Source organism: Cryptomeria japonica, chromosome 10 (genome assembly GCF_030272615.1).
Source record: "Cryptomeria japonica chromosome 10, Sugi_1.0, whole genome shotgun sequence".
In the NCBI taxonomy this organism is placed as follows: domain Eukaryota; kingdom Viridiplantae; phylum Streptophyta; class Pinopsida; order Cupressales; family Cupressaceae; genus Cryptomeria; species Cryptomeria japonica.
Genome location: NC_081414.1, coordinates 688,900,751 through 688,928,637, shown reverse-complemented (window position 1 = coordinate 688,928,637; position 27,887 = coordinate 688,900,751). Strand labels below are relative to the sequence as shown.

Below are 27,887 nucleotides of genomic sequence, written 5' to 3'. Positions count from 1 at the left end.
GATGATACTGGTTCGCCAGTTTCCATCCAGTATATAGGATGAGCTTCTATTAAAATAATAATTAAAACCCTAATTTTTTTTTTTTTTTTATAACGGTTCTATTCATATTAAGCAAACGCCATTTAGAAACAGTCTATTGGGTTATCCTCACTTCATCGTTTTCCTTTCCTGTAGTGAAACTAAAAGTGTCGGTGACGATATGTAGAATGATGTTAAAATCACTACATTAGAAAATGTCGCATGAGTGGTTGATCAATAATTTTGAGAAATGGTGGGAAAATGAATTAATTGGTATAACAACCCTACCATCCAAGAATTTTAAATGTCATGGATTGTTCGTGCTGCTGAAGAGATGAGCTGGTACAACAACATATATACTGCACACAATTTCCAATGCAAATCAACTTCAAAGGCTAGCGAAGAAGAGCGTTTGAAGCAATGGCCAAGGCAACATTTGCAAGAGTTTTACTTGTTGTTGCATTATCTATGTCCATATCAATATGGCCTGCATGCTCACTAAATTTGCTGTCATTAGATTATTACGAAAAGTCTTGTCCCATGGCACTTTCAATCATAAAGTCTGGAATGGAAGCAGCAGTTGCCAGAGAAGTTCGAAATGCAGCTTTGGTTTTACGCTTACATTTTCATGACTGCTTCGTCCAGGTAATTAGAAATCATATTCAGGAACTCCAGTAAAAAAGCATCAATGTTTGAATAATTTATACAGCTTATCAGGATTGCAGATTCATCAAGCTAGTTTAGGCCATAGTAGAGATTTTCCATGGCACTAAACGAGCACATATATGACTGTAAGCCAGGAGATAAGTTAGACTACTAGAAACTTCTGTATTTAATTGATTTCCATTCACTTTTATAGACTTGGGAGTTCTCATACAAAGGTAAATATCTATGGAGTAGATAAGTTTTGTATTGATCATATGGAGAGGTGAGTTTATAATGGGTATTTAATTCTAAATATAGATAAATATATTTTAGAAGAGGAATAATTTTTCTAACATTTCATTCAAATATATTGAATAAAGTAGTGGAAGATGGTGAGGTTGGGTTTCATTTAAGTTGAGGAAAAGTTGGTGAATAGAAATTAAGTATAAATTTGTAAAAAGATATGAATTATTTATATTATGTATGGAAGATTTAAAAAAGATTTTATGAACTTATGTTAACTCTAGAGAGGAGGTGTATTTTTTAATTAAGAAGGGCATGATATATGTTTATAGTTTTTTATCATATTAAGGGGAGGGTACCAACCCATTACAATTCCAAATCAAAATCCATCAAAAAGATTTGATCTTCAAGCCAGCCAAGCACCACGTACATATAATTAAATAATATGTACGGTAAATATAATGAAATTTATTAAGGACATCAACAAAGAGGATCTCATATATCAATTGGATTTTCACTTGATAATGATATATTGTTGGAATATAGGGTTGTGATGGTTCGGTGCTGCTCGATGACACACCCACTTTCACAGGGGAAAAGACAGCCAGCCCAAACATAAATTCTCTTCGAGGATTTGAAATTATTGATGACATCAAAGAACAATTGGAGAAAGTGTGTCCTGGAGCTGTTTCATGTGCCGACATACTTACAGTTGCTGCTCGTGATGCAGTTATACTGGTAATAATCTAATATCTATTTTCTAATCTAATATCTATTTTCTGTATATAATGATTGAAACAATTATTCAGTTTCTAAAATACAGCAATACATAAATGATGATGTATGAAAGTAATTTCCTAAAGACTGAATAACTATGAAAAAAAAGCATCTATTGTTTAGAGCTAACACTTATAAACTATATATATGATATGGTGTTTGTTCAGAATGGAGGACCTTACTGGCACGTTCCCCTTGGAAGGAAAGACTCAAGGACTGCAAGCTTGGTTGAAGCAAACACCAATATCCCTACCCCAAATTCTACTCTTGCAGTTCTTATTCGAAAGTTTCTATTTCAAGGCCTTACACCTATAGACTTGGTTGCTCTCAGTGGTAATGCTAAACACTGTTTCCTTGTTCTTTTTCATTGATTCTTTCTTTTGTATGTATGAATTTGTATATTTATATTTATGTTTCAAGGCCTCACACCCATAGACTTGATTGCACTCAGTGATAATGAGCTAAACACTATTTCCTTGCTCTTTTTCATCGATTCTTTCTTCTTATGTGTACGCATATGTATTTTTATGCTTATATTTGTATTCATTGATTGATTTTTCTTGGTAGGTGCTCATACAATTGGACAAGCTCGGTGCACAAATTTTAGGGATAGAATTTATGGTAGTGATGCAAAAGATACACGCTTTAGTTTATTGAAAGCCAGTTGTCCTCTATCTGGTGGGGACAACAACATATCACCCTTGGATTTTGTAAGCCCAACTGTAGTGGACAACGCTTATTACAAGAACTTAGTGAATGAACGAGGACTTCTCATCTCTGACCAGGAGTTAACCAGGTTTGGAAGTGTAACCTCTGCACTTGTGAAGCACTACGCTGATGATCCTCTCGCATTTTGGAATCAGTTTTCAGATTCCATGGTTAGCATGGGGAATATCGTAAATCCCCTTACTTTTCTCACTGGTGAAGTCAGGAAGAATTGCCGCCGTGTTAATTAAGAATAAGGAAAATGCTCAGGGGAGTTGATTGTTTTGATTCCAAAAAAATGTATCGGAATCATCAATAAATTCAGTTTAATAGCTGAAATCGACTTTTTTCTTTTGTTTTCTTAATAGTTATACTGAGAAGTGATGGCCTTTATCCAAGCTCTCACACAGAAGTAAAACACAGTATTTGGCTGTTTTATCTATAGTTTTTTTTAGATATGGGTATATCAATTAGGACAAGGATTATTCAGCATCCTGGATGTATATGAAATTCAAAATTATGTTATATTTTAAATTTCAATTAATAAATATAATTAAAGGCGTATTCAATTTATGTTTTGTAATTTTTATTATTAAAATGTTTATATTATCTTATTTAATCATTTCAATTGTTTAAAAATTATAGCAGATGTGTTTACAAAATAAAATAATGATGAGTTAGATCTTTAGAATTTACTTTCAATAATGAACCCAAATTATATGAACAAAATTAAACATAGTGAATAGAAAACAAACATATTAGATATGAACTATAAACTGATATAGATAAATTTTCAAGGAAATTCTTATTGTTGTAAATTGGTAGATTACCAAAACACCCCATTAAATATTTATGCTAATATATAAAATAAGTAAATGATGATCAAATTACTTGAGATAATGAAAATGAGTTTATATTACTATTAAAAATAGGTGATAAAGGTGGCTGCAAGAAGTTGAGTCCCTTTTTTGAGCAAAAAGTGGAAGTGTTTTTTCTATTTTTCAAATTTTCTCTCGATTGATGTCAAAATTTGATGCACTTAGAGATTGAATCTCAAAAAACTTCACTAATAAAAAATGTAGTGCTTGGAGTCTACTTTTCAAATATGTAATTTATTTTAATACCCACATGCTAGAAATCCCTTTTTAGTGGGCATGTTTAAAAACCAGTTTTTCAAAATGCTTGTTTTAGGACCATACCATACGTGTACGACCACCCTTTTTTGATGCAAATAAATGAATTTTTGCAAATCCTTCTGGGAAATGATACCTAAGACACCAAATATTGATGAGAATATTTTTTCTTATTTTTTTATTGAATATATTTTTTTTTATTAATTTTTAACTGACAATAAAGTATATTTTCAAAACATCGGGTGTACGACCACCATAATTTTATGAAAATTTCATATTTTTCAATTTTTTTTTTTAATATTCAAAAGAATTATATGTAGATTGATGTCGTATAATTTATTTTTCTAAAATACTAAAAATAAAAAAGTTATTAAAATTTTAGTGAACTTTGGTATTTTAGGTTTAAGTTTCACTTTTGATTAATAAATAATAAAAAAATCATAAAAATAATCTTATCACTATGAAATTTATATTTCTGAAATTAGGACACTGAAAACTCTAATGGGTTTTTGTTTTGTCAAAAAATTCAATCAGAAAGGCCCTCAAAAAATTAGGCCAAGGTAGAAATCTGATGTTGTTTTACCTTAGTCATTTTTTTGGAGGTCCAAGCATAGGCTTGGTGGGACCAAGCATATCCCGAAGCAAAAAACAATGCTAAGGGTTGTTTCCCGCCCCTAATTTTAACAAATGAGCACCCGTTTTTTAAATTCAAAAAACGAGCACCCATTTCGCTTTGTACCGTTGAAAGCGAAATGGGTGCCCATTTTTAAAAACGGGCACCCATTTTTAAATAACGGGCACCCGTTTATGAAAATATCCGTTGGGCCAGAATCTGACCCACAAACACAAATCCCAATGATTGAATGATTTTTCAATCATTGCTTGATAGGCATGATCTGCAAAGAGAATGTTTTGATTAATCATTCTCTTTGTTTGTCTTATTGTCGATTTGGTAAGGAGATCAATTCGAATTCAATATTTGGTGTAGCCATGGGATCAAATCAACGCAGGAAGAGGCAAAGGAAGGTTCTGACAACTGAGGAGATTGCGGCAAATAGGGAGAAGGAGGCAATGCGTCAATGAGAGAGAAGATCAAGAATGAGACAAGGAGCTAAGAGTTCCACAATCGTTTCAGAAGAGGAGAACATCAATGAGACCATAAATGTTGACAAAGGAAACACAATAGAACCATTTAATTCAGGTGCATCTTCTAATCCATTATTGGATACATGTATGTCTTCATAGCTCTATGTTTTTTCTCATGAAGAAATTGGTGATTTAGTAGAAGCAAGTTACTTATTAAATGAAATCCCAATTGAAAATCAAACCCCAAATGAAATTAGAACTCAAGTTTAAACTAAAATTGAAATCCAAATTGAAACCCCAAATGAAACTAGATCTCAACTTGAAACTGAATTTGAAACCAAATTTGAAACTCCAAATGAAATTGAAAATCCACCTGCAACTAAAACCAATAATGTGTATGTAGACATGGAAACACTAATTGAAAATGAAACATGTTTGAATGATAATCAAACAAATGAAAATTTTGAAATTAAAAGTGATGTACTAGACAACCTTCCTGGCTTGGTTTCATGGAGACAGATTAAGACACATGCAAATAGATTGTTTAGACATTTTTTTTATAATAAGAAATTTGGGTTTCAATGTCAATTAATGGTACAACTAATTAAAATGACTAAAATGTGAATAGTGATGAAGAAATTAGGCTTTCATTTCAAACCCAAGAAGAAGGACGAGTCTTTAAAACAAGTTGTATCGACTGTTGCTAGCACCTTTGATACAATTGGAAAGAAAAGTCATTCTAAAGATAAAAATGCGGCACGACAGGCAATAAAAACAACTTTAGTAAGTCAAACAACTTCTAATAAAATAATGATGAGTAACATAAGTGGATATCTTAATATTCATCGCAAAACTTTGTCAAGAGCTATAAAATGAAGAGTTAATTTTGAAAGTGATCCAGTAAACAAATTATGGACTTTTAGTGGTAGAATACCAAGGTCTGATATGAAACTTACTGGTGAAGTCAAAAATTTGATCAAAAAATTCTGGCACGATAATACGAGAGTATCACCTAATGTTAGAGATGTTCTTAAATTAAGAGTTGGGTAAAAATTCATGATCCACATCTAAAACACCTATTGGACATGACTCAAACTGAATTGTATAAAATTTTTTTGGATGATAAGGTGTTGACAATTAGCATTTTTCAAAGGTCTTTTGAAAAGTTTAAACCTTAGCATGTTCAAATTAACAAGGAAAGAGTCACATGTTGCTACAAAACTCATGTTCAATTTCGCTACCATTATGATGTATTTCAATATATACGTGTTACCATGCATAGTAATGGAATGTTCCAAGAATGGGGTATAAATATACCACCTGAAACTATAAAGGAGTTTATATCAAGTTTATTTTGCAACCCACTAAATGAGCAAAATCTTCTTTTCAATGCATGTGTTTCCGGTGTATGTGATATATGTGGCAATCTTGCATTGTTGGATGAATGTTTGCATGAAAATCTTTCAAATGATTTTGGACAACAATTAGTTGATGTTAAAAGATTTAAAAGTGTTGAGTATCCACTGAAGGATGGAAAGGTTGGAAAATGATGTGATCTAATCACTGAAAAAGTTAGTGTTCATGCATTTATGAATGAATTTAAGAGTACGTACCTAAATATGCTAAACACGTGCTAAAAATGCTAGATGGCTCGATGGTCAGTTTCAAATATGTAAGGATACATTTCCTATTGGTAGTATACTTTTGGTTGTTGAATTTGTAGAGAACTACACGCTTGCACCACAAGATGAGGTCCAATCACAATACTACAATTCAGTGCAAGTATCTATTTTTGTCCATATTGTCTATATGCATGCACTAGATAGTATAGAAGAGGATCGCAAAATTTTGAGAGAGTACCATTTCTATATGAGTGATAATAAATTACACTCATCTGAGTTTGTCCAGTATTGCTTCAAGACCTTTTTTTTAGAATTTGAGGGAGAGAGAAATTCAGATCACACAACATCTAATATGGTTTGATAATTGCACAGGGCAATTCAAGAATTCTAGAATGTTTTATTGGTTGAGTAGGATTCATAAGAAAAATAATATCGAACACATGTGGATTTTTTTTGAGGCTGGACACGGGAAAGGAGAACATGACGGTGCCAGTGCATGCATTAAGAGAGCCCTTTGCAGAGAGCAACTCAAATGCGAGGAAAAGGCTAAATTTAAAAATGCAAGTGCAATTGTGGATTGGTGTAGTGCAAATTTATCCAAAGGATCAAGTCAGAACTCTACAATTAGACATTTCTTCTGGCTAGTTAAAGAGGAGAATATCCTTCCAACATATGATTGTGATACAATCAATAGGTCAGCTAGAAGGCATTCATTTAAGAGTTCTAATTCTAACACTTGGACTATATGGGCTAGAGAGCTTGCATGTTTTTGTCAATTTTGTGTTGCAGGTGAATGGGAAGAATGCGAGAATACAGAATGGGTCAAAGAATGGCAACACAAATCCTTAACACCAAGTGAGACACAATATGAAGATGTTAGAAGAAATGAAGACCCAGATCATGCATTTGCATCAGAAGATTATGATCGTGTTTCAGACCTCATACAACCTGGTAATTTAATTCAATTTCTTGTTTATAACTTGAAATCATATATTTTTATGTATTGTCATATAATTTATGATTACATAATTGAATTATAAATTCTAACAAGTTTTATTTCTACATGTACTTAAATTTGTTTTCTAGGACATGTGTATGCTGTTGTTGCACCTGAGGATAATGATGAGCAGGTTGAGTATTGGCTAGCTAGATGTGTAGAACCTAAGAAAAATTTGATATGTGATCAAGTAGATGATGATGGTTTTCAGTATCCAGTTGGGTCTGTTGTGGTAGTTGGCACATGGCTATGCAAATACTTAACAAGAAGGAATGGCTTACCAGCTTATGAAGACTACCAATTAGAAAAGAAGATTATACACTATTCTCATTTGGTGGTGGCAACAAACATCAAATTAGAAAGATACAAAGGTAGACCTGCTAATAAGGTATTGTGGACACTTTCAGTAGAAGAGCATGAGGCAATCATAGACGCATTGCAGAAGAGAGAGGATGCAAATGGCACATTAGGTTAAATCAAATTTATATGCATGTAAGTTTGTGTTACTTGTGTGAACTCTTTTATATTTAATCATGATAATTATTTTTCTCTGTCCCTTTAACATTGTATTTGTCTACATTTGATACAATTTTGGTTTCATAAACAACATTGTATTAGTTATCTTCTTCTTAATATTATTTTGTGCACATTGTAATTGTGTTGCAATTGAATTCTAATTTTTTATGATATATTTATTTTATTGTAATCTCTTCATAGATTAATTGTAAGTTCTTGTTTTTATTATTATTTTAAGAATAGGATGTTATTGTAAATTGGGATAATTATTTTATTGAATTATAAACTGTTGCACTATAAGATGATCAATCACAATGTTAAAATATAAAGTCATAAATAGATCATATAACAAGTCATAAATAAAAAGTCTTATATACAATCACATAACAATTCTTGATGACATAATAACAAGTCTTGAAAAAATAATAATAAGGAAATGACATTAAAACAAGTCCAAATAACATAATAACAAAACAACATCACATATATAATCACTAGAGTGCGCCAAATCACATAACACGACCTGATATTATAATAGCAATGAAATGACATAATAAAAAGTCCTATATATAATCACATAACAACAAGTCCTATATATAATCACATAATAACAAGTCCCAGGATAACATAACAAGTGTCATCATAAAAAGTCCATAATACAATAACATGACATGATCTAAAATATATAATTTAAGAACTCGAGTGCATCTCATCTATAGTCCTCTTCACTCCACGTGAAGGTGGCTAAGATGAATCATCCTACTGCACGTGGTCCTGAGATGCACCATCCTATGTGTGTGCAATATTAGTGTCTCCACTCTCTTGTGTAGTATCAGTGATTCCACCCTCCTATGCAGTATTAGTGTCTCGACCCTCCTGTACAAGAAAAATGGTTGCAGTCAAGTCCTGCAAAAAGAACATTGTACATCAATTTTGATAATCCCTATAAAAGCCAGGTACACAGTATAAACAAATTAGAAATTATTTTTCTAATCATCACCACAAATGACATTGTCGATGGTTACATCTGGCTCAATCCCATAGCCATACCAATACTGGTAGTGGTATCGACCCGAACAACATATATAAAGCATGAATCAAACTTGTATATATACATAAATTATAAAGTATATATATAGACTACAAAATTATCATAGAAAAGCATACATGTGATGTAGAAAAAGTAACTGATGGGTGAGGGCGTACATGTGATGCACCATCAAACAATCCAGAAGCCTACAATTGCAAAAAATAACGAACATAATTGCAAAAAATAACGAACATGAATCAAAGTTGTACATAAATTAGTAAGCATATAAACACTTCAAATTAATGGATGAAAAACATACTAGTGGTATATGAGGTTGAGCCTCAATGGTCCACGGGTCATGTGAAGAACTACCCACCTCGGTGCTACACGAAGCACCCTATAAAATTGAAAAAACATATCATACACATCATTACATTAAAATTTTTATTGTTTATTTTAAATGTACATATCAATACAATGTATCTAGATGAAAGTGCATACCGTAAATGGGGCACCAACATCTCTAGGCATTGAGGTAACATGATCTCGGTTCCTCAATGACGTGGTATGATCCATCCTCTGTAAAAAAAAAAATGACTCATGTTATGGTTCATATGTGTATATATAAGGAATTTAATATTGCACTATAAATTATATAAATAAATTTGTACTTCTATAGGCTGATCATCGTCTACCCACAAGAGATCAACATATGAAGAGACGACATCAGCATGTGCAATCTCCTCGGCATCATTATAACCACCATGGGCAACATCAGCATCATCAAATCACCATCTCCTCTAAGGGTAGCCTCACTCTGTGGACCAGTACATACATCCCCATAGCTCGTGCAAACATGTGCTAAGCTGGGGGAAATCCTCACCTCACGCAACTGCTGTACCAAATTGCTCGATAGGGCACTCAATGAACCTAGAGCAGAATCCACTGCTTGATGATGGGCAGGTGCTGGAACAACTAATGATGGAAGAGGAACCAATGGATCATCGTACACACAGTTTTTAACCCTATCACTCAATTTTTCTCCTGGCCTATCCTGGGGCATGCCTCTCCTGACCCCTTGAAATGATCTAATATCAAAGTAATTGGGCTTTTTCCTCAATTCAAATTTGGCCCATAATTTTTTTTAAAAATGCATGGGGACCTCATGATTGGAGTGTGGTGGATGGTCAAAGACCATCCACTACCTCTCCCAAAAGTGTCTAGCTATGCCTAGGTGCCTACACCATCAAATTTAGATCTGTGGCTTCTTCGTCACCCATCTTAGGGTTCACAAAATATTGTTTCAAATCCATTTTTATTATTTTTAATTCATTGACTTGTTTGTATGCTAGGCCATCAGTGTAAAATGCACGCAATCCCTCTCACCAACTACGATAGCTATCTAGCTCACTATCTAAAGCTTGTACAGACTGTACAATCCCTTGCATACTATCTGCAAGGCATAACAACTGCGGAGGTGGATGAGGCTCACATTTAATAGTATGGATATCTCTAATCAAAGAATCAATATTCATCCTAATTTTCTGCCTCAACTGATCGGGTGGAGGTGGAGGTGGAGGTGGAGGGGGTGGAGGTGGAGGTTGTGCTAGACCTAATAGCTCATCTATCTCAAACTCATCCATTCTGTGAAAATAATTTGCATATATATACAAACATGAAAATTTACAATTACAATTACAAATATGAAAATTTGCAATTACAAACTATTTAATTTACATTTCACCTTCCAAAAAGACTTATAATTAAATACAATTTAGCAACTTAAATATAAAAAAAGGAAACTCACATAGATCTATAATATTATTAATAGGTGGGTCTATTTTAATAATAAGCATCATTTAAGAAATCTTATCCACTTAAATCAAAGTATAAGAAATATTCTACAAAATAAAACATCATAATGCCCATGCAACTCAAACAATACTTTTTAACATCTAGAGATGCATTAGTATAAGTTCCATCAAAATCATAAAAACAATCATGAGAGAGAGAGAGAGAGAGAATAGATAATGAATAAATGACTCCACCAATTTATATAATGAAGGTAACTTCCACGGAATTACAATTTAGTACCCTTGCAATATTTAACCATTATCGTCGATTAGGATACCACTTTATATTTTCAACTTTATAGGATTCGATTCAACTACTCTCTTTTGGTTAAATTAACTAAATTCATTAAAGTCATAAGTTATATCTATGAACTTGTCAATACATGTACTACTTTGTTGTGTTCTTTGCTAGAATTGTTGGATGATTTAGTGATCGCAACTAGTAGTACTACACTAAGTTGAAGCTTGAATAAATAGTAGGTTCTCTACTCTTGGAGGAGTTAAAACAAAAAAAAACTCTATTTTTTTATATTCAATTTTATATTGGTATTTTCTTGTTCAAAGTCGCAACCCACAAAATGTGATTCCAATATTGATCTATATTTGATTCTTACTTTTATTAAATCTGCCACTAGTGTGATTTATTATCCTCTTAACTTAAATCAAGCTATGTAAATTTAAAGCCTCGTAACTTTTGATAGAGAGCATATTTTTTCATGCTTCATGTGGCATTGAAAAAGTGGTTCATAAATCTTCATAGATCACACAATTATTTTCTAGAATATTCCCTCGTATTTTATATTTTATTTTTTGTGATTTCACATTCTAGTCATTTACTTGTACATCTTGGCACTTGAAAATGACCGTCTTACATGAGATGAATTTGTTTGACATGTTTTATATGTATTGATTTTATTGATCTTTTAATTTTTTATTTGAGGAGGTATCATAGGTTTCTCTATTCATCCTTTTGTGGTAAAATTAGAAAGGGATAACTATGATTCTTTTGTAAAATGATATCTTGATAAGTTTTAGGTGGTGTAATAATTTTCCTTTTATGTATGGACTCATACCTAAACTAGAAACACAGAATTATATAATTTTGGTGTAACATCATTGACCATGTAGGAGTGATTTGATCTGGTATCAAGATCATGATTCTATGTGTATTGCATTGGATATTGATTTCCCCTAGACACTTTGGAATAGACTTTAGGAGATCCATGGAGACCCTTATATCTCTCCATTCCTAAAGGATCCTATTGTAGATTGTTTCATTCCCTTTGTAGATGAAGATCACATACCCTTCGATGGCGATACTTAATAGGAAATTTATTATATCATAGGTCTTGCATGTTTTGACAATTTAGAGGCTTGTCTCATTCTTCAAGTACTCATCCTATCAAGACCTAATATCCATCTTAAATGTTTTTTATTATTTTATATTATTATCACCAATTCCATAAACCCAATTGATTTAGTCTAGCATGGCATTAATCACCTTCTAAACATGACCACTTGGGATTCATATCTTTTGAATATATTATCCTTGTTTGAGGAGTTTAGAATTACATGTGTTAAATATTATTTTGAGGATATTGATATCCTCCTTCATGATAGCCATGCCATCATTGGCAACCCATCATATTATCTTTGGCACTCATTCTACTTCGATCCTTACAAGATTATTTAACATCATTTTTTTCCAACATGTGAATATTTGCAAAGTTTTTAGAGACACAAGTTTATTTAGATTTGAATTTTGTATTTACCCAACTTATTATAATGACATTTCCAGTAACCAATGTATTTATTTCTTCCTAAAGGAAAAAAAATGTTGTTTGCATGTAATGGATGATGTTTTTTCTTCAATCTTTCATCATTAGCACATGACCTACTTCTTTATGGGGAGTTTTGTATTCTCGTTTTATCTCTCTTATTAGGGGGGTATTTACTATAAAAAGGAGGCATTGGTTATTAGAGGAAGATAAAAGGATAAAGCAAAGAGAAAAAAAAGAAAAAGGACATGTTATCATGTTTGTAAATATATAGTATATCTTTAGAGATTGGGATAAGTTAGGAAGCAGTGAGGATTAATAGTGATAGAGTATTATCAAATTTAAGAACCCTATTTTTCACACACACAAAAAAGCACATTCATATTCATTATCATTTTAACGTTTAATTTAAACGTAAATTAAATACCTAACTTTTACAAACGAATCCTATAATTAAATACAACATTTAGAAATATAAATTTAAACATTCAGAATTTTACGCATGATTAAAACAGAGAGAGAGAGAGAGAGAGGGAGAGTAGGTAATTTGAGATACAACAAGTTAGAGAGAGAATAGATAATTTGAGAGATAGAGAGTAGGTAATGATAGAGAGAGGGTAACGTATGAAAGAAAGAGAGGGGGGTAATGTGTGTGTGTGTGTGAGAGAGAGAGAGGGGGTAATGTGTGTGTGTGAGAAAGAGAGGGGATAATGAGAGATTGAGAGAGAGAGAGAGCACAATGACAAAGATGGTAACGTGTACGTGTGTGTGTGTGAGAGAAGGGGGGTTTATTGTTGATTTTCATCTAGGGTTTATTGTTTGTTAATTTTTAGGGTTTTTTGTTCATTTATTTTCTAGGGTTTATTTTTCATTTTTTTCTATCTAGGGTTTAGTGTTCGTTTCTTGTTCAGGGTTTATTGTCTATTTTTTGTGTCTAATGTTTATTGTTTGTTTACGTTTTTTTTTTGTTTTTTCCTATGGTTTTTACTATTCATGTTTTTTGATTTTTTTCCTATGGTTTTTACTATTCATGTTTTTTGCAATATTTAAAAACTAAAAACTATTTTAAACATGAAATAAAATAAAATAAAAAAAGTTTTTCAAACTTTAAAACACTAAAATTAAAAAATAACAATAAATTAACATTTTTTTATGAAAAATAATAAAAATAAATAAAACAGAATATAAAAAATAAAACTAAATACCTGGAAGGAGGTAAAAAATGGTCTGGGGGGTCAGTTGGGGTGAAAAAAAAGGGTACCCATGTTCTTCTGAAACGTCTACCCATTTTTGAAATAGTGAAAATTATTGGGTGAATATTTTGTCACCAACGTACTAATGACAAAATATATATTTCACACAAAGATATGTTGAGAAATTAATCTCTCCTCTCATCAAGGGGAGGTTCCATATGAAATTTCTCCTCTAATTAATAAGAGATTAAATGTGTGGGTTGGTGTTGGGCATATAACTCTCTTTTTTTAGAGTCTATATATTCTCCCTTCACCTGGTTACAATTTCTCTATCTCTTTAGATACTTAAAGAAAAGAACTATTAATCTAACAAACTACACCAAGAGTTACTATTGTGCAGGACAAAGTCTCCTTGAAGGTAACACTAACTCAAACTGATTATTACAAATCAAATAATTAGAAACTTAGCTTGTAGCTGAAAGTCTTCAAGTATAAAAATCTAATCCTTTAAACTACAAGTAACTGTAGTAATACAAAGCCTACCATTAATCACTCAATTATCAGAAGATTTCTCAAATATGCTAGGAGCACACAATCTACTTGCAAGATTTAAGAGCTCTTTAACCCACATAACAATATCTTCAAGATCAAAGAAATAAAGAACATATATATTCAATGGACATAGGAACATTAAATTATATAAACAATTTTCTTGATACAACACAGAGTTTGAGATCAACAAAACTATTTTCTTTATTCGCTTGATAGAATTTTCACCACAAAAGCCCAAAGTCTTAGTTGGGATAAAAATTCTGCAGAGTTTTGCTAAGCATGAAAAAGATAAATATTTACAAATGAGGTCCTCCTTATATAGGAAAAGAAGTTGAGAAAATGGTGGGCACAGTTGACTTATTCAAATGCATAGTCCCATTTTACTACAACTACAACATAAAGAAAATGTGTAGCTGCATAAAAATTGACAGCATCCATCGATGCAACTGCATAAAGAGAAGGTGTCAAAAGGGGTCACTTCATTCTTCATTCTCCTCCCCATTGGATTTCTAAAAATCTTTGAACTTAGCCAAGATAGCTTTCATCTCTGCTTCATTTGGCATTGGGGTAGAACTTGTGATTACTCAAACGCGAGAAATTGCATCTTCAATCTTTACCTATTTCTTTTTCCCATCCTTCAGCATAGATGCAAGGGCTTCAAAACTGACCTGGATATTGCCTCATTGAAGCAGCCACATAAACTAGGTAAGAGGTCATATAAAATTTCAGTGTTACTTTGACCTCCTTCAACTGAGCATAGAGGGCATTGCTGATCTGTTCACCCCAGTCAATTCTTGCTACTCCTTTCCTGATTATTTTCATGTAGTAGGACATCCAGCTTTGAAAGTAATGAGTCTTTTAACCCCCTCACCCTTGATAACATGGTGACCATGTCATTGTACATCTCATTAAAATCACTCCTGTGAAATCCCTTAGGCCATCGTGAGGTTAGGGAACCTCTTGCAGCAGAGAAGGAAAAGAATATTGATTACCTTCTTGCATTTATCCTCATTTTTCTCATTGTACTCTTGAGCACTTTCTTGAGAAATATCAGCCACCCCTTCAACTTGGCAACCTTTGAAGACACTATTGAAAAATACACTGTCTAGGGTCATGATGATATTCTGATCTGCATCTTTCACCCATCTTGTATTTGGATCAAAGTGATCCGCTAGTGCAAGCACAAATTCTGAATCATGAGCTACAACTGGAAAGGATGCATATTTATGCAACTCGGATTTCATCAAATTAGTTAGGCAAGCAGGAGCCTTCTCAACTTGGTCAATGAATTCTTGCATATTAACATGCTCTATTTTAGTGTCTCTGATCTCCTTGATATTCAAGTCTATTGAACTCTCTAGGTATAGATTCAAGTACTTGTCATACTTGTACTTCATCTTTCTTGATGATGTTTTACTTGGAGAAGATTCCAACTGACTTGAGGAAGGCTCAGATTTGTTGTGAGGGAGCTTTGACATTCGTGATGACTGCATTCAACATTGAGGATTATCTCTTTTGATAGTTATTATCATCATCAAAATCAATTTTCTTCAATCGGATCAAAAAATTGGACTCAAAACAGACTTAGGAGTAAAACTGCCAAAAAGAGCAGGTTGGGGAAAAAAGTCCGACATGCTCTTTAGAAAACAAAATTCGCACATCAGACTTTAAAGTCCAATGTGCAAGGATAACCATCTTGATCAACACATCGGACTTTAAAGTCTGATGTGCGAGGGTAAATAATATTGATTAGCACATCAGACTTTAAAGTTCGATGTGCAAACTCGGGGTAAGTTAACAACACATCGGACTTTAAATCTGATGTGCAATCTGGGGAAGAGTTATCAACACATTGGACTTTAAAATCCAATGTGTTGATTCGGGGTAGATCAATAGCACATCAGACTTTAAAGTCCGATGTGTAAGGGTAAAACCTTTGGCAAAACCAACACATCAGACTTTTAAACCGATATGTTGATTCGGGGTAGATCAATAGCACATTAGACTTTAAAGTCCGATGTACAAGGGTAAAACCTTTGGAAAAACCAGCACAGCAGACTTTAAAGTCCAATGTGCTAGGGTAAAAACAATTGGTTGACATGTCGGGTTTTCAAACCCGACATGTCAACCAACCTTCACATCTTCGCATAATGGACTTTAAAGTCTAATATGCGAAGATAATTATCCACATACCGGATTTTAAAGTCCATTATGCGGATATGTTTAATCCAACTGCATAACGGACTTTAAACCCCGTTATGCAACTTTAGGAAAATGAGGAATAAGGGGGAGGGGGGCAATCGGAGTTTAAAATCCGATTGCCCTCCCGACACACCAAGCAAAACCCAAAGGAAACAAAACAAAACAAGTAGAAAAATAAAATGCAAACAAGAAGGAAAAACTCGAAAAGAAAAGATAAAACCCTACCTTCTCTGCAACAAGTGATTTTGAAAGATCCGACGATGGCATGGTCAAATCCATGAGATGGCGAGCAAAAACAACGGAGGAGACACGCGGAGAAAAAATGCACAGGCAAAAATGAGAAAATAAAATGCAAAAATGAATTAAATAAACCCTTGAAATTAGCCATTAATGATGCATTAATGGCCAACTTGTAGTGCAAAGTCCGACATGCAAGCTAAAAACCTGTGCAAGTCAGACTTTAAAGTCCAACATGCACTCCTCGGCCAGACAACCTGCAGTTCGGACTTTAAAGTCTGAACTGCAAGGGAAGACTACCTGTAGGTCGGACTTTAAAGTCCAAACTGCAAGCTTGAAAACCTAGCAAACGCACATCGGACTTTAAAGTCCGATGTGCATAAAGCAAAGAAAGACCCTGCAGTTCGGACTGCAGGTAAAACTACAAACTTAGAAAAACTAAGAAAACAATAAAAACGAAAAGCAAGAAGCTGGCGAGCTAACTGATGGAATCGATTAAGCTCTCCCAAAGACTGTAACGTACAAAATAGACTAGTTCCGTAGGGTTGCCTCGCAATTTTGGCCGCGCTGAAATCGAGGACAACAAAAATGATGGAAAATGGTTTAAAAAAAATAAATAAATACATTTCAGAAATGGGCGTCCATTTAGCTTCGGGCACTCATTGCTAAATGGACACCCATTTTTGAATGGCTCGAGCACCCGAAGAAAAACGGGTGTCCGATTTGTAAAAATCAGGCACCCGTTTCTAGCGGGCTCTTTTGCCAACCCACACTTCCGTGGGATTGGGACCCAACTTTGTGCATTTACCCAAAAATATAAAAAAAAGGATATATGCTCATAAAAAATATACGTAATGAGGTATATTTTGTTCTAAAATATATTTTATGATTTTACTTAGAAATCTCTTATTATATTTATATCAGTTGATTTTTGACAAATTAAAAGATGAATTATGCTCTTTTAGGGGTAAAATTTGCATGAGTGCCCTTGATTATCACATTCATAGTCTTGAGTTTTAAAATGGCCTTGAAATTACATTGGAGGACCTAAAATCTATTCCACAATTTTTCACAAAATCTGTTCACTTGCATAAATCTAGATTAGGTGTTGTTTATAAACATTTGTACAATCTACTATTAAGAGGTAGGATATAAGCCTCATGTACTAATTCAATGATATTTGAGCAAGGTGAAAGGCATGTTAAAAAAAATAGTATGGATGTATCTATTCTTTACATGTAGATGTTGATCTAACGATTTCTCTACATGCTTAATTATAATTGCTAATCATGCTTGTAATGTTGAGAGATTGCAATGATCTAAACAACCTAGGGATATTTCCTTCTTATGGAACATCCTTGTATTCAAACTTGATTATTTTCTCATGATTCTATAATTAATGTTTAGTTTGGAGAAATTATATTTAGCCCATTGCTTAAATTTGACAATGAAAAATGAGGATCAAGGTTTTCTTAGTTGTTCTATCTGGCATGTTTATGTTTATCTAATCAACCTTTACCTAGTACTTGAAATAATAATATCAATGGTTGGATCTAGATCCTTTGAGAATGGGAGATTAGGTTAAGTTAAAATTTAGGAGGAAATATAACTCCTCATAAAAATACACCACTTGAACTTTATTGGGCTTAAGAAACATACTATAAGTGTTGACTGCTTAGGTGGTTGTTGTGGGCCCTCTTAACCCATTTCATTTATCATCACCCATATTGCTACTCTTATTTGCTACTCAAGCAAAAAATTTTGATTTTTTAAAATTGTTTCTCCCACTCGTATGATCTCATATGCTGGTTTTTGAATTTGCATCACACTCCTAGCCTTTACCAAAATGGGAGCTTTGGAATAGGGTATGACATCCACCATTAGTGTTAGAAATGTGTTGGTAGTTATTCTTGTAAAATGCGGAAGCATAGAGAACACATAGGGTACTGACATCCATTGAAGCATAATGGAAGGGTGATTATTTTTAGACATTACTCTCATAAATTATTTGGTAAACATGTATGCAAAATTGTGGAAGCATAGACAAGGAACATGAATTGTTTGAATAGAAACCTTGAACAAATATGGTCTCATCAAATCCTATGACTATTGGATATGCACAAAACACATGTTTTGTAAAGGATTTAGAAACTTTTGACCAAATGCAATTTGTAGGTATAAGGATAGAGTTTACAACCTCTGCCAACAACCTCACAACTTGTGTAAAAATGGGATCTTTGGAATAGAGTATGGACATCGATGTCACAATGAATAATAAAGAGTTTTTGTAGATCTTGTAGTTGAAAATACCCCTATAGACATGTATGCAAAATGGGTAAGCCTAGACAAGGAATGTGAACTATTTGACATAATGCCTCCAATAAATTTGTTCTCATCGAATGACTTTATTGTAGGGAATGTAAAATGTAGAAGCATAGAAAAGACACCTAAACTATTTGACAAAATTCCTCAAAGTACACTTTTATACCATAACGCCTTGATTACAAGATATTATGTCATGTCCCCTTTCTAAATTTAGTAACTTACTATTTATAGTAATCCTGGTAGCCCAGTTATCTAAAAATAATCAATCAAAACTTGTAAATAAATTAGGAAAGTCTAATTGCCAAATTTTTGTATTTAAATTTGAATTAATGATAATTAACTTGAATTGTTGCTTAAATCAAAAGGGGGTGTGTGTTTGGAAATGGAAACTTTGGTTTATGAAGTGAAAATATAAATTATTAAATAAGGTTATTAAGTTAGTAGTTTAGAACTGAATGTTAATAGTTGGTGGACAAAGGACAAGTGAATATTTCAAATTTAAAATTCAAACACTTTCCCTCCTAGACATGGTTTTGGGCACCCAAAATTGTGTTTAAACATATTTATATTTATCTAATCTAAGCTCAAAACTCTCATTCATTTAATTGTGTCATTTTAAACAAGTGAAAGCCATTTTCCAAAGGTTGGTAAACCAAAGATGGTGAAATATTTAGGGTTGATAAAACTAGAAGTTTGAGGCTCAAGGGTAGTGGGTCTAAGACTCTTTAGAGGCAATCTCACCCAGAGGTTGTATATATACAAAAGAGCTTTGTAGTTGTGTTATTTTCTTAGGGTGTTTGCTGGTATTTGTAGGAGTTTGGAGTGCTTAGAGGAGAAGATTAACTTTAGTTTGTGTTTCTATCGTTAGCAACATATTTTGTTGTTCTTGTATTGTTGTGGAAGCTTTATTTCATATATATATATATGTATGTATTTTATAAATATTTATCTAGTGTTTGGAGGGTTTATTTGAAGTTTGCAATTGATTTCCCTAGTGTTTGAGCCCTTATTTTGGGATAGCTTTGTGATGTATTTTTATATTATGACTGTTATCTAATGTATTTAGCAAAAGTAATGATATTAATAATAGCAATGGAGAATATTTTTAGTTTCAAATTAAGTCTTAGGTTCATCAAGTAGTGTTTTGGTGAAATTTTCTTGTATAGCTGATTTCATGTAATGTTCATATGTACAAATTTGATTTAGAAATTATAGAAACAGTCAAAATATGATTTAATTTTTAGAAAGGTTTATTATTGTGGTATTAGAGCAATGATCATTCTATCTTGAGGGTTCTAAAGATGCAACCTAGTAAGTCAATTTTTTTTCTTCTTGAAGGCAGTTATTTCACATTCACTCATTCTTCCAACCCCATGGAAGAATCAATAGTATATTTGGCTTCTATGGGAGATTCATATGACAATCTAGATGAATATTTAGGAATTTAGTCCTCTACAATGATTTCTTAATTCACATGCAATGCATGATGGAAGAAAGATACTAAGAGGTTATGAACTACATCAAAGTCCAAGTGAGAAAGGGCCTATGGAAAAATTTAAAAGAAGTTTCAAAAGTAAGGAAGCAATTAGAAAAAGTGAAGATTGATTCACAAGACTTCACAAAACAAATCCATGAAGTTGAGGGTGTGGATGAAGAAAAGGACCAAACACCAGCTTTGGATCCAATCTTAGGATTATCAAGTTATGTTTATAAGGTTAATAAATTCCATGGTGTTGCTTGTGTATTTTAAAATGAAGAGAGAAATTATAATGATGTTTTAAATTTTGAGCACATTGCAGACATGTAGGATGATGCTAATTATTTTTATGAAGATCAAGAAACAAAATTTGATTTGTCACTACTTGGAGTTAATTTTGAGAAAGGGCTAATGTGATTGATGATTTACATCCTATTATAGAGAATTTTCCTCAAGAGGAATAAAAAATTGTTGATCACTTTCCTCAATAGGCACAATAATTGGGGATAGCTATGGAGTTTTTGTTGATAGTAATGAAAAATTATCTCATTTTTGTGCTCATCTTTACAACAGTTCAATCTCCATGTTACCATAAAATTCTTGTGATGATGGAGAGTACGCAAATGGGTTGATCATTTTACTAGGGTTTTGAGTTGTTCGTATAGAAGAATGTGGGGTCTACATGAGAAGATAAGACAAATGAAGGCTAAAAATCACTTCATAGCTCAAGATTATTAATTTCTAGTTGTATACAAAAAGCATGGTGGAAGATAAATTATTTCAAACTTCATAATATCTCATAGATGATGTTGTGGGATGCTAGTGTCTCAAAAAAATCCAACATATAGGTTGCAAGTAAAAAAAAATTAATAATAGAAAATATTTACTTGACTTTTAATGATGGCACGTGTAACAATTTTTTTGATAAAGTCAACTAAGAAGGATCTTTACTTGTTGGATGTGAATATTTCAAAATGAAGGAATATTCCCTATTGCCTATACTCTTGAAGGGTGATCCACTTATTGATTTTCATAGTAGCATTATGGATGGACATGCATTTGAAGAAATTATTTTGAGATAGAATGATATATATGTTGAAGGTATCTCAACGATTCTCACCTCATCAAGGGGGTATGATCTCAGTATTGGCAGTCTAAGGTAGGAAACCAACTATCAAATTTCCTATTTGCTGCTTAATCTTATGTCACTACAAAATCTTAGATATCATGGAAAGTATGATAACAAGGGTGATGTAGTTATGCACATCACTGTCATTATAGGGCAGGAGGATTATTTGATTCAAATTCAATATTTTTTTCATACACAATATCCTATTGATACATGCATTGATATAATTATTAAGTTCTCCATCTCTTGGAAGGAAAATAAATTTATAAATTTTGTTGTGCACTGTAATTACATTGTGAACAATCAATGTTTACGACATACAAATGTCATGGGAACCAAGTATTTACTAGTAAGTTTTGAAATGGGCTCTATAGTTGTAGGAGAACGACGAGGGTCTTGGGGCCTAGGGAACCTTCTTGTTGTTAGCCAAAGATACGTTTCATCCAGACAACTTTCTTCTCTTCCCTAAGATACTTAGAAGTTCTTGTGCTGGGAGTGGGGCCTCCATGGATGTCCCCGTTGTGTAGAATGTTAACATGGATGTGGGTGAAAGTGATTCCTCTCTTTTCTCGATGGAGAAAGTGGACAAAATCTCCCAGAGTAGTTGGAAGGACTTGTTTAATAGTGGATGTTTCATCCCTATAGATGGGGTATTCATAGAGTGATTTGACAAGGGCACTTGTTTGAATATTTAATATCCCCCCCTTAACTATTTTCTAGCTAAAGTGAATACCTAAGTTTTGGGGTAGAAGGTTCGATATCTTTATGTTGAGGAAGTGGATGTCCACAAAGTGGCCATTGAAGAGTATTCTCTTGGTTTTTTCTCTTCCCAAAGGTATGTTCTTCTTCTCTTTCTCCCTTCAAGAATATTTCTTGTATATCTTCTCTTTCGGTCTTAATAGCCATGGATAAAGATATTTGATCAACCTAATTTCATCTATCCATTCTAAGTATCCATCATTAATCATTCTTGCATTCATGAAGCATTCATCATCAAGCATTTTGAAAGATCTTCAAGGCTACATATTCTTCATTCAACGACTACGGAGCAAAATTACATCATTCATATACAAGCATGTGTGTATTTGTGTGATTAGGGTTTTGTCATGTTCATGCCATTTCACACAACATATATGATCACATTCAAGAAGCAAAGCATCATCATCAACAATTGCAGATGTGAGGTACATATCTTTCCATTATTTATTTAAGTATACATTATTTCATTCAAGGTTAATTCCTAAATCGAGGTTTGACTTAGGCAATCACCTATTCCCAACAATTTCCCCTTTCTTTTTGTGCACATGAAACAAGTAGAGAGCTGTAATTTTCAGGATCGACATTATTCACATAGACAAATGGGTTCCCTTTTGGATGACAAAAAGTTTCGAGCACCAGGGTGACTGACACTTCGGTCTTGACAATTCAAGCCAACCTCTTGGGAATAGATCTAAACATTCACATACTACTTAGATCTAGGTTCATGGATCTGTTTGATGACTTTAGCTCATTGTTTATGTATAATTACTTCAATTTATACACATTTAACCTAATTTCAGCATCTTGAAAAAAATCAATTCAATTCAAGGGAAAAAAGCAAAACATCTAAAACCCCTAGAATCTAACCAGAATCTAGATCTACCAAGACTAGATCTATTAAATTCTATCTTCGCTCATACACATTTTCCACAACTACCAATTTAAAAAATTATTAAATCAATCGCTCATATATATCTGCAACATCAAATTAGATCTTTTACATGTTGTCCCCAAAATGCATAATACGCAAATGAAACGTGGTACCCAAGTCGGCTCAATCCAATCCAACATAATTATGTGGACAAAAACAAGTCATCCACACTCTTCCCACATGTTGGCTTAACATCCTCAAATACACAAATAATCACCAAAACTACTTCGCATGATTCGCACAATGAATATCCATATGTTATCGCTGATGAACACTATTCTACTTGAAAACCTGTCTACCGAACCTTCCAACTTACTTGAGAATCATCACTACAGGCTATTGTATATGGTGAAAAGTAATAATGATAAAATATTGTAAAACCATAAAGATTCAACCACAAACAATGTAGGTCCTACAATGAAACATTCACCAATACCAATAGAGATACCTATTAAGATAATGCAAATCAACAAAATAAACCAATATTGCCATTCACATGCCAAGAAGGGTTTCAATCTCCACTATCTCCTATCTCCATTGATCTTGTTTTATATATTTTCTCTTAGATTTTATGTGTGAAAAATAACTCAACAAAGAACAAAAATGTGGTTGATAGCTTGATCGCAAGAAGGCTTGATTGACGCAATCATTAGCTATTTGGATTGATTAGATGCATTGATTGGGGTTTATAATGAAGGAAGTATCCTCTTATATAGAGAACAATATATTAAATAAAGAGATAAGATTGAGAGGTGTAAAGATAAATGGTCGGCTAGGATTAAAGGGTAGGTAGAGGAAGTAATTTGTAATGCCTCGCCAGGAAACCCCGAAGGGATAAAGCTAAAATGCACAAATGGAGTGCAAATATATTTAAAAAAAAATAATGACACAACATTAAGATACATTGAGTTATCTAAAGCTTCAATAACACAACGGAAGACTAGACAAACCTAAGGAGTTTCCCAACGTGACTACGCAACTTAACACCTAACTCAACCTGTGACATCTGATCCCATTAAGCAGGTTAACTTAATTACATGATATTACTTAAATCATGGATATAATTGTTTGGTAATTTAAATTTGAAGATAATTAGGACGTGTTCATCCGTTATGGTTGGAGATGAGTCTAACATGGGGAATTTTACCCAAAGAAGTTAAAACATAGATAACATATGAATTCATCCATTAAAGTTAAAATATAGGTATCTAGAAGAGTTCACCCGATTTGGTTAAAATATAACTAATAAGATGAAGTTCATTTATTGAGCTTAAAAATGTAGATAACAAAATGAAGTTCATCCTTTAGAATTACAATTTAGGTATTATGACGAGTTCATCCAATAACATTTAAACCCTTCATTACGTTCAATTTTACATTAACACATGCCATGCACGTTGTTCCAAAACGTACTATAATTTCATCATAACTAGAGGGATCCTTTATAGCATACTTATCTTCATTAACAATAAATGAATATTTTCCATTAATCATATCTTCATTCTTTTATGATCCTAAATACTACATTTAAGAGACGACTGCATACAAGCATTATGATAAATCTCATCTAACCCACTCATACACTCTATCAAAATGCCCTCCATACAAGCTAACACGAAACATGAAACATAAAAATCAAAGCATCACATAACACCAAAATGATCTCGGAGTTCACCCCTAGAGGGTTACATCTCCGGGTCTGCTCAACTGCAAGACCCCTCTAATAATTAAATAAGTTTAAGGTACATAAGGTTCACGTTATTTACAATCTTGCCATTTAGGCAAACATAACCAATATACAAATGACCACTTCGGTCAGTAAATACTTAAATGATCCCTACATAGAAACGGATCCAACAGAACATATTAAAAGCAAATACAAAGGTCTCTTGTCTGTCGATACTCTAACTAGGGACCTGACCAACTATGGCCAACCACAAGTCAACCAGATGACAGGGTCCAGATGAACATATCAAGGTCTTGCCATTACTTTAAACAAAGCAAATATGGAAATTAAACTTACATAGGCAATAATCGGGAAAGGACAAGCTTCTTTCCTATTGGTTTAAACAATAAAGGTCGATCAAGTTTTCTAAATGATCTAAGTTTTCAAAATACATTAATAGAAAAATCACCATTACAAGGTGAATTACAATACCACAATTGCAATAATTCTATTTGTCTATTACACAATGCAGAGGAAGAATATAACTACACTCTTTATTTTACTAAATGAAGATATTATTAACCTACAAATTTTCCAATTGATACATTATTAAATTTTCCAATAATTCTACTAGCATCTCATTCAAGTTCTCAAAATATTCGAAGATAAATATTTCATTTTCCAAATACTCCTATACTTTAGTATTTCATTTCTAAAACTCCTGGATGTCCTATATCATTCAAATCAAAAAACATTACATATTCCTAAAAAATATTTTATTTAAAAATTACCAATTAATAACAAAATTATTTTATTTCAAAGATCTTCCAATTTAAACAATATCTAATCTCTTTTCCAAATGATACTTCCCTATTAGAACAGGTTCCAAAATTAAATATTAATTAATATATATTTATTAACCCATGATTAATAAAATATAATTCATTTAATAATTAATAATGCACAAACTTCCAAATTAGTATTATTTAATATATATATATTAATTTTTCATTAATATAATATATTAATAATATCTATTAACTAAATTAAAACTATATAAAATAGACTTTAATAAAAATATATTAAAAACTTCTTTTAACCACACCAAAATTCCCCATGGTATATTTCATTTTATAAATATTTTTTTATTTTAAAAAAAATATAAAATATTAAAATTAAATAAATAAATTAGCAAGCCTTAGCCTGCGGGTCCCACCTCCCATCCACGGGAGTGGGAGGGACCAAACCGCAGGTCCCTGCAGCCACAGGTGGACGTAGGCTCTGCGAACCACACTATGGTCGCAGGTCCTTGTGGCCCACATTGTGGACGCAGGTCCCCTGTGAGCCACAACGTGGACGTAGGTTTCCTGTGGCCCACAATGTGGACGCAAGTCCTTGTGGCTCATGGGGAGGAGGGTGCGGTTAGAGCCCTCAGCTCCTCTACCCTCCAACGTTAGCCTGGGTAAAATGAATTTTATTATAAAATAAAATAAAAACTCCGTTTAAATTTGTTTATCTTATTAAAACCAAGATAATGATTAAAAATACATAGAACCCTAGATTCTAAATAATGTACAGTCTCACAAAGACTAAATTAGATTTCCAGAATTTACCATGAGCAAAAAATATTGAAAATTTTCCAGAATAATCTTGTTTGTTTCAAAAACCCAATTTTGTTGAATAACTAATCTAAATAATCAAATTTTGGGCATAAGAAGATCATTTCCCAAACAACGAATCCACCAAATTTCCAAACTTAAACTCAAAATGCATAGATTTAAAACCCATACCCCATTCAATCAAGAAATTTCTTCAAAGAAAAACAACCAGAAATTTTATTTTCATTTCCCAAAATCAATCAATTAAATTAAATTAATTTCCCAAAATCAATCTTTCACACTAAATCAAAATATATATGAATAAAACTTACTTTTCTAATCAAAATTGATTTTCTTAAATAAGTAAAATTAACCTTTCCTTATCAAAATGCAAAAGAGATTAAATTATTTATATTTCAAATAACTTTAAATCTTTCCCTTTTAAATGCATAAAGTAAATAAATCACAATTTTAAATTAACCATTAAATTAAACTTGCTAAAAACATAAATAGAGCGATCTTTTTTTAATTAATGATTAATCACATAAAAGAACCTATTTATTTTAATTCCTCAATTGCTAATGCGTAAATGAACACATTAAATCGAATTAAATACTTAAACTTGCTACAACCATAAATAGAGTTATCTTTTTTAATTACTAATTAATCACATAAAAGAAACCTATTTATTTTAATTCATTAATCACTAATGCGTAAATGAACACATTAAATCGAATTCAATACTTAAGATGAAATACTTAGCTTTACCACACGCAAGGCACACAAACCAAGAAAGACAACCATATACACGACCCGCAAACCCAAACAAAAAGGGAAACTGACGGACCACAAGTGACGCTCACTTGAGCATGATTAGGGTACACTAAGGGTTTTACAACCCTCTAACCCCAAATTCTAGGGACAAAAAAGGTATACTCAACCCTACGAATCCCGATGAAGACGAACCTCGCACCTAGGTGGTGTTGTTCCTACAATCTCCTACAACCATGAGTCACACAAGCATACATATATATATCTAATGAAAGTGTTAGCTCAAGATTTATAACAAGAATCAAGAGAACAATTAAAATTACATAAGAATTGATGTGAAAGCACATTAACAAGCACGCACAATAATCACAATATTTGACTACAACATTACATAATGGTAAATCAACCATCCAAGAAAGCCACATAGAAAAAGTCAACCAAGTTCAAACCGGTTTTACAAAGCCGACTAGGGTAGGGGCACTACATTCTCCCCCCTAGGCTCCGACTTACACCCAGAAGTCGTAAGGCTAAACGGAAATCATACAACACGTATTAGCCCTGAAACTCAATTAACAATTATCAATTTGCACAAATAAATATTTTGTCAACAATTAAAACATTATTTATAAACCCTTTATGAATGT

At 32.6% G+C, this 27,887-nt stretch overlaps 1 protein-coding gene across 1 annotated transcript; it reads left to right on the top strand.

The window, feature by feature from the left end:
* Nucleotides 1-405: 405 nt before the first annotated feature.
* Nucleotides 406-2,959, top strand: LOC131076563 (peroxidase 4). Its single transcript, XM_058013803.2, has 4 exons — nucleotides 406-663; nucleotides 1,453-1,644; nucleotides 1,851-2,016; nucleotides 2,251-2,959. Exons 1-4 carry the CDS (start codon nucleotides 439-441, stop codon nucleotides 2,637-2,639), a joined length of 972 nt encoding a protein of 323 aa, XP_057869786.1. The 5' UTR covers nucleotides 406-438; the 3' UTR covers nucleotides 2,640-2,959.
* Nucleotides 2,960-27,887: the final 24,928 nt, after the last annotated feature.

What these genes read in the sequence shown, in the direction of transcription:
- LOC131076563 (XM_058013803.2), top strand. Translation starts at nt 439, where the DNA reads ATGGCCAAGGCAACATTTGCAAGAGTTTTACTTGTTGTTGCATTATCT. An exon ending in TTCATGACTGCTTCGTCCAG is followed by an intron (nt 664 to 1,452) that starts GTAATTAGAAAT and finishes GTTGGAATATAG; the next exon opens with GGTTGTGATGGTTCGGTGCT. An exon ending in CTCGTGATGCAGTTATACTG is followed by an intron (nt 1,645 to 1,850) that starts GTAATAATCTAA and finishes GTGTTTGTTCAG; the next exon opens with AATGGAGGACCTTACTGGCA.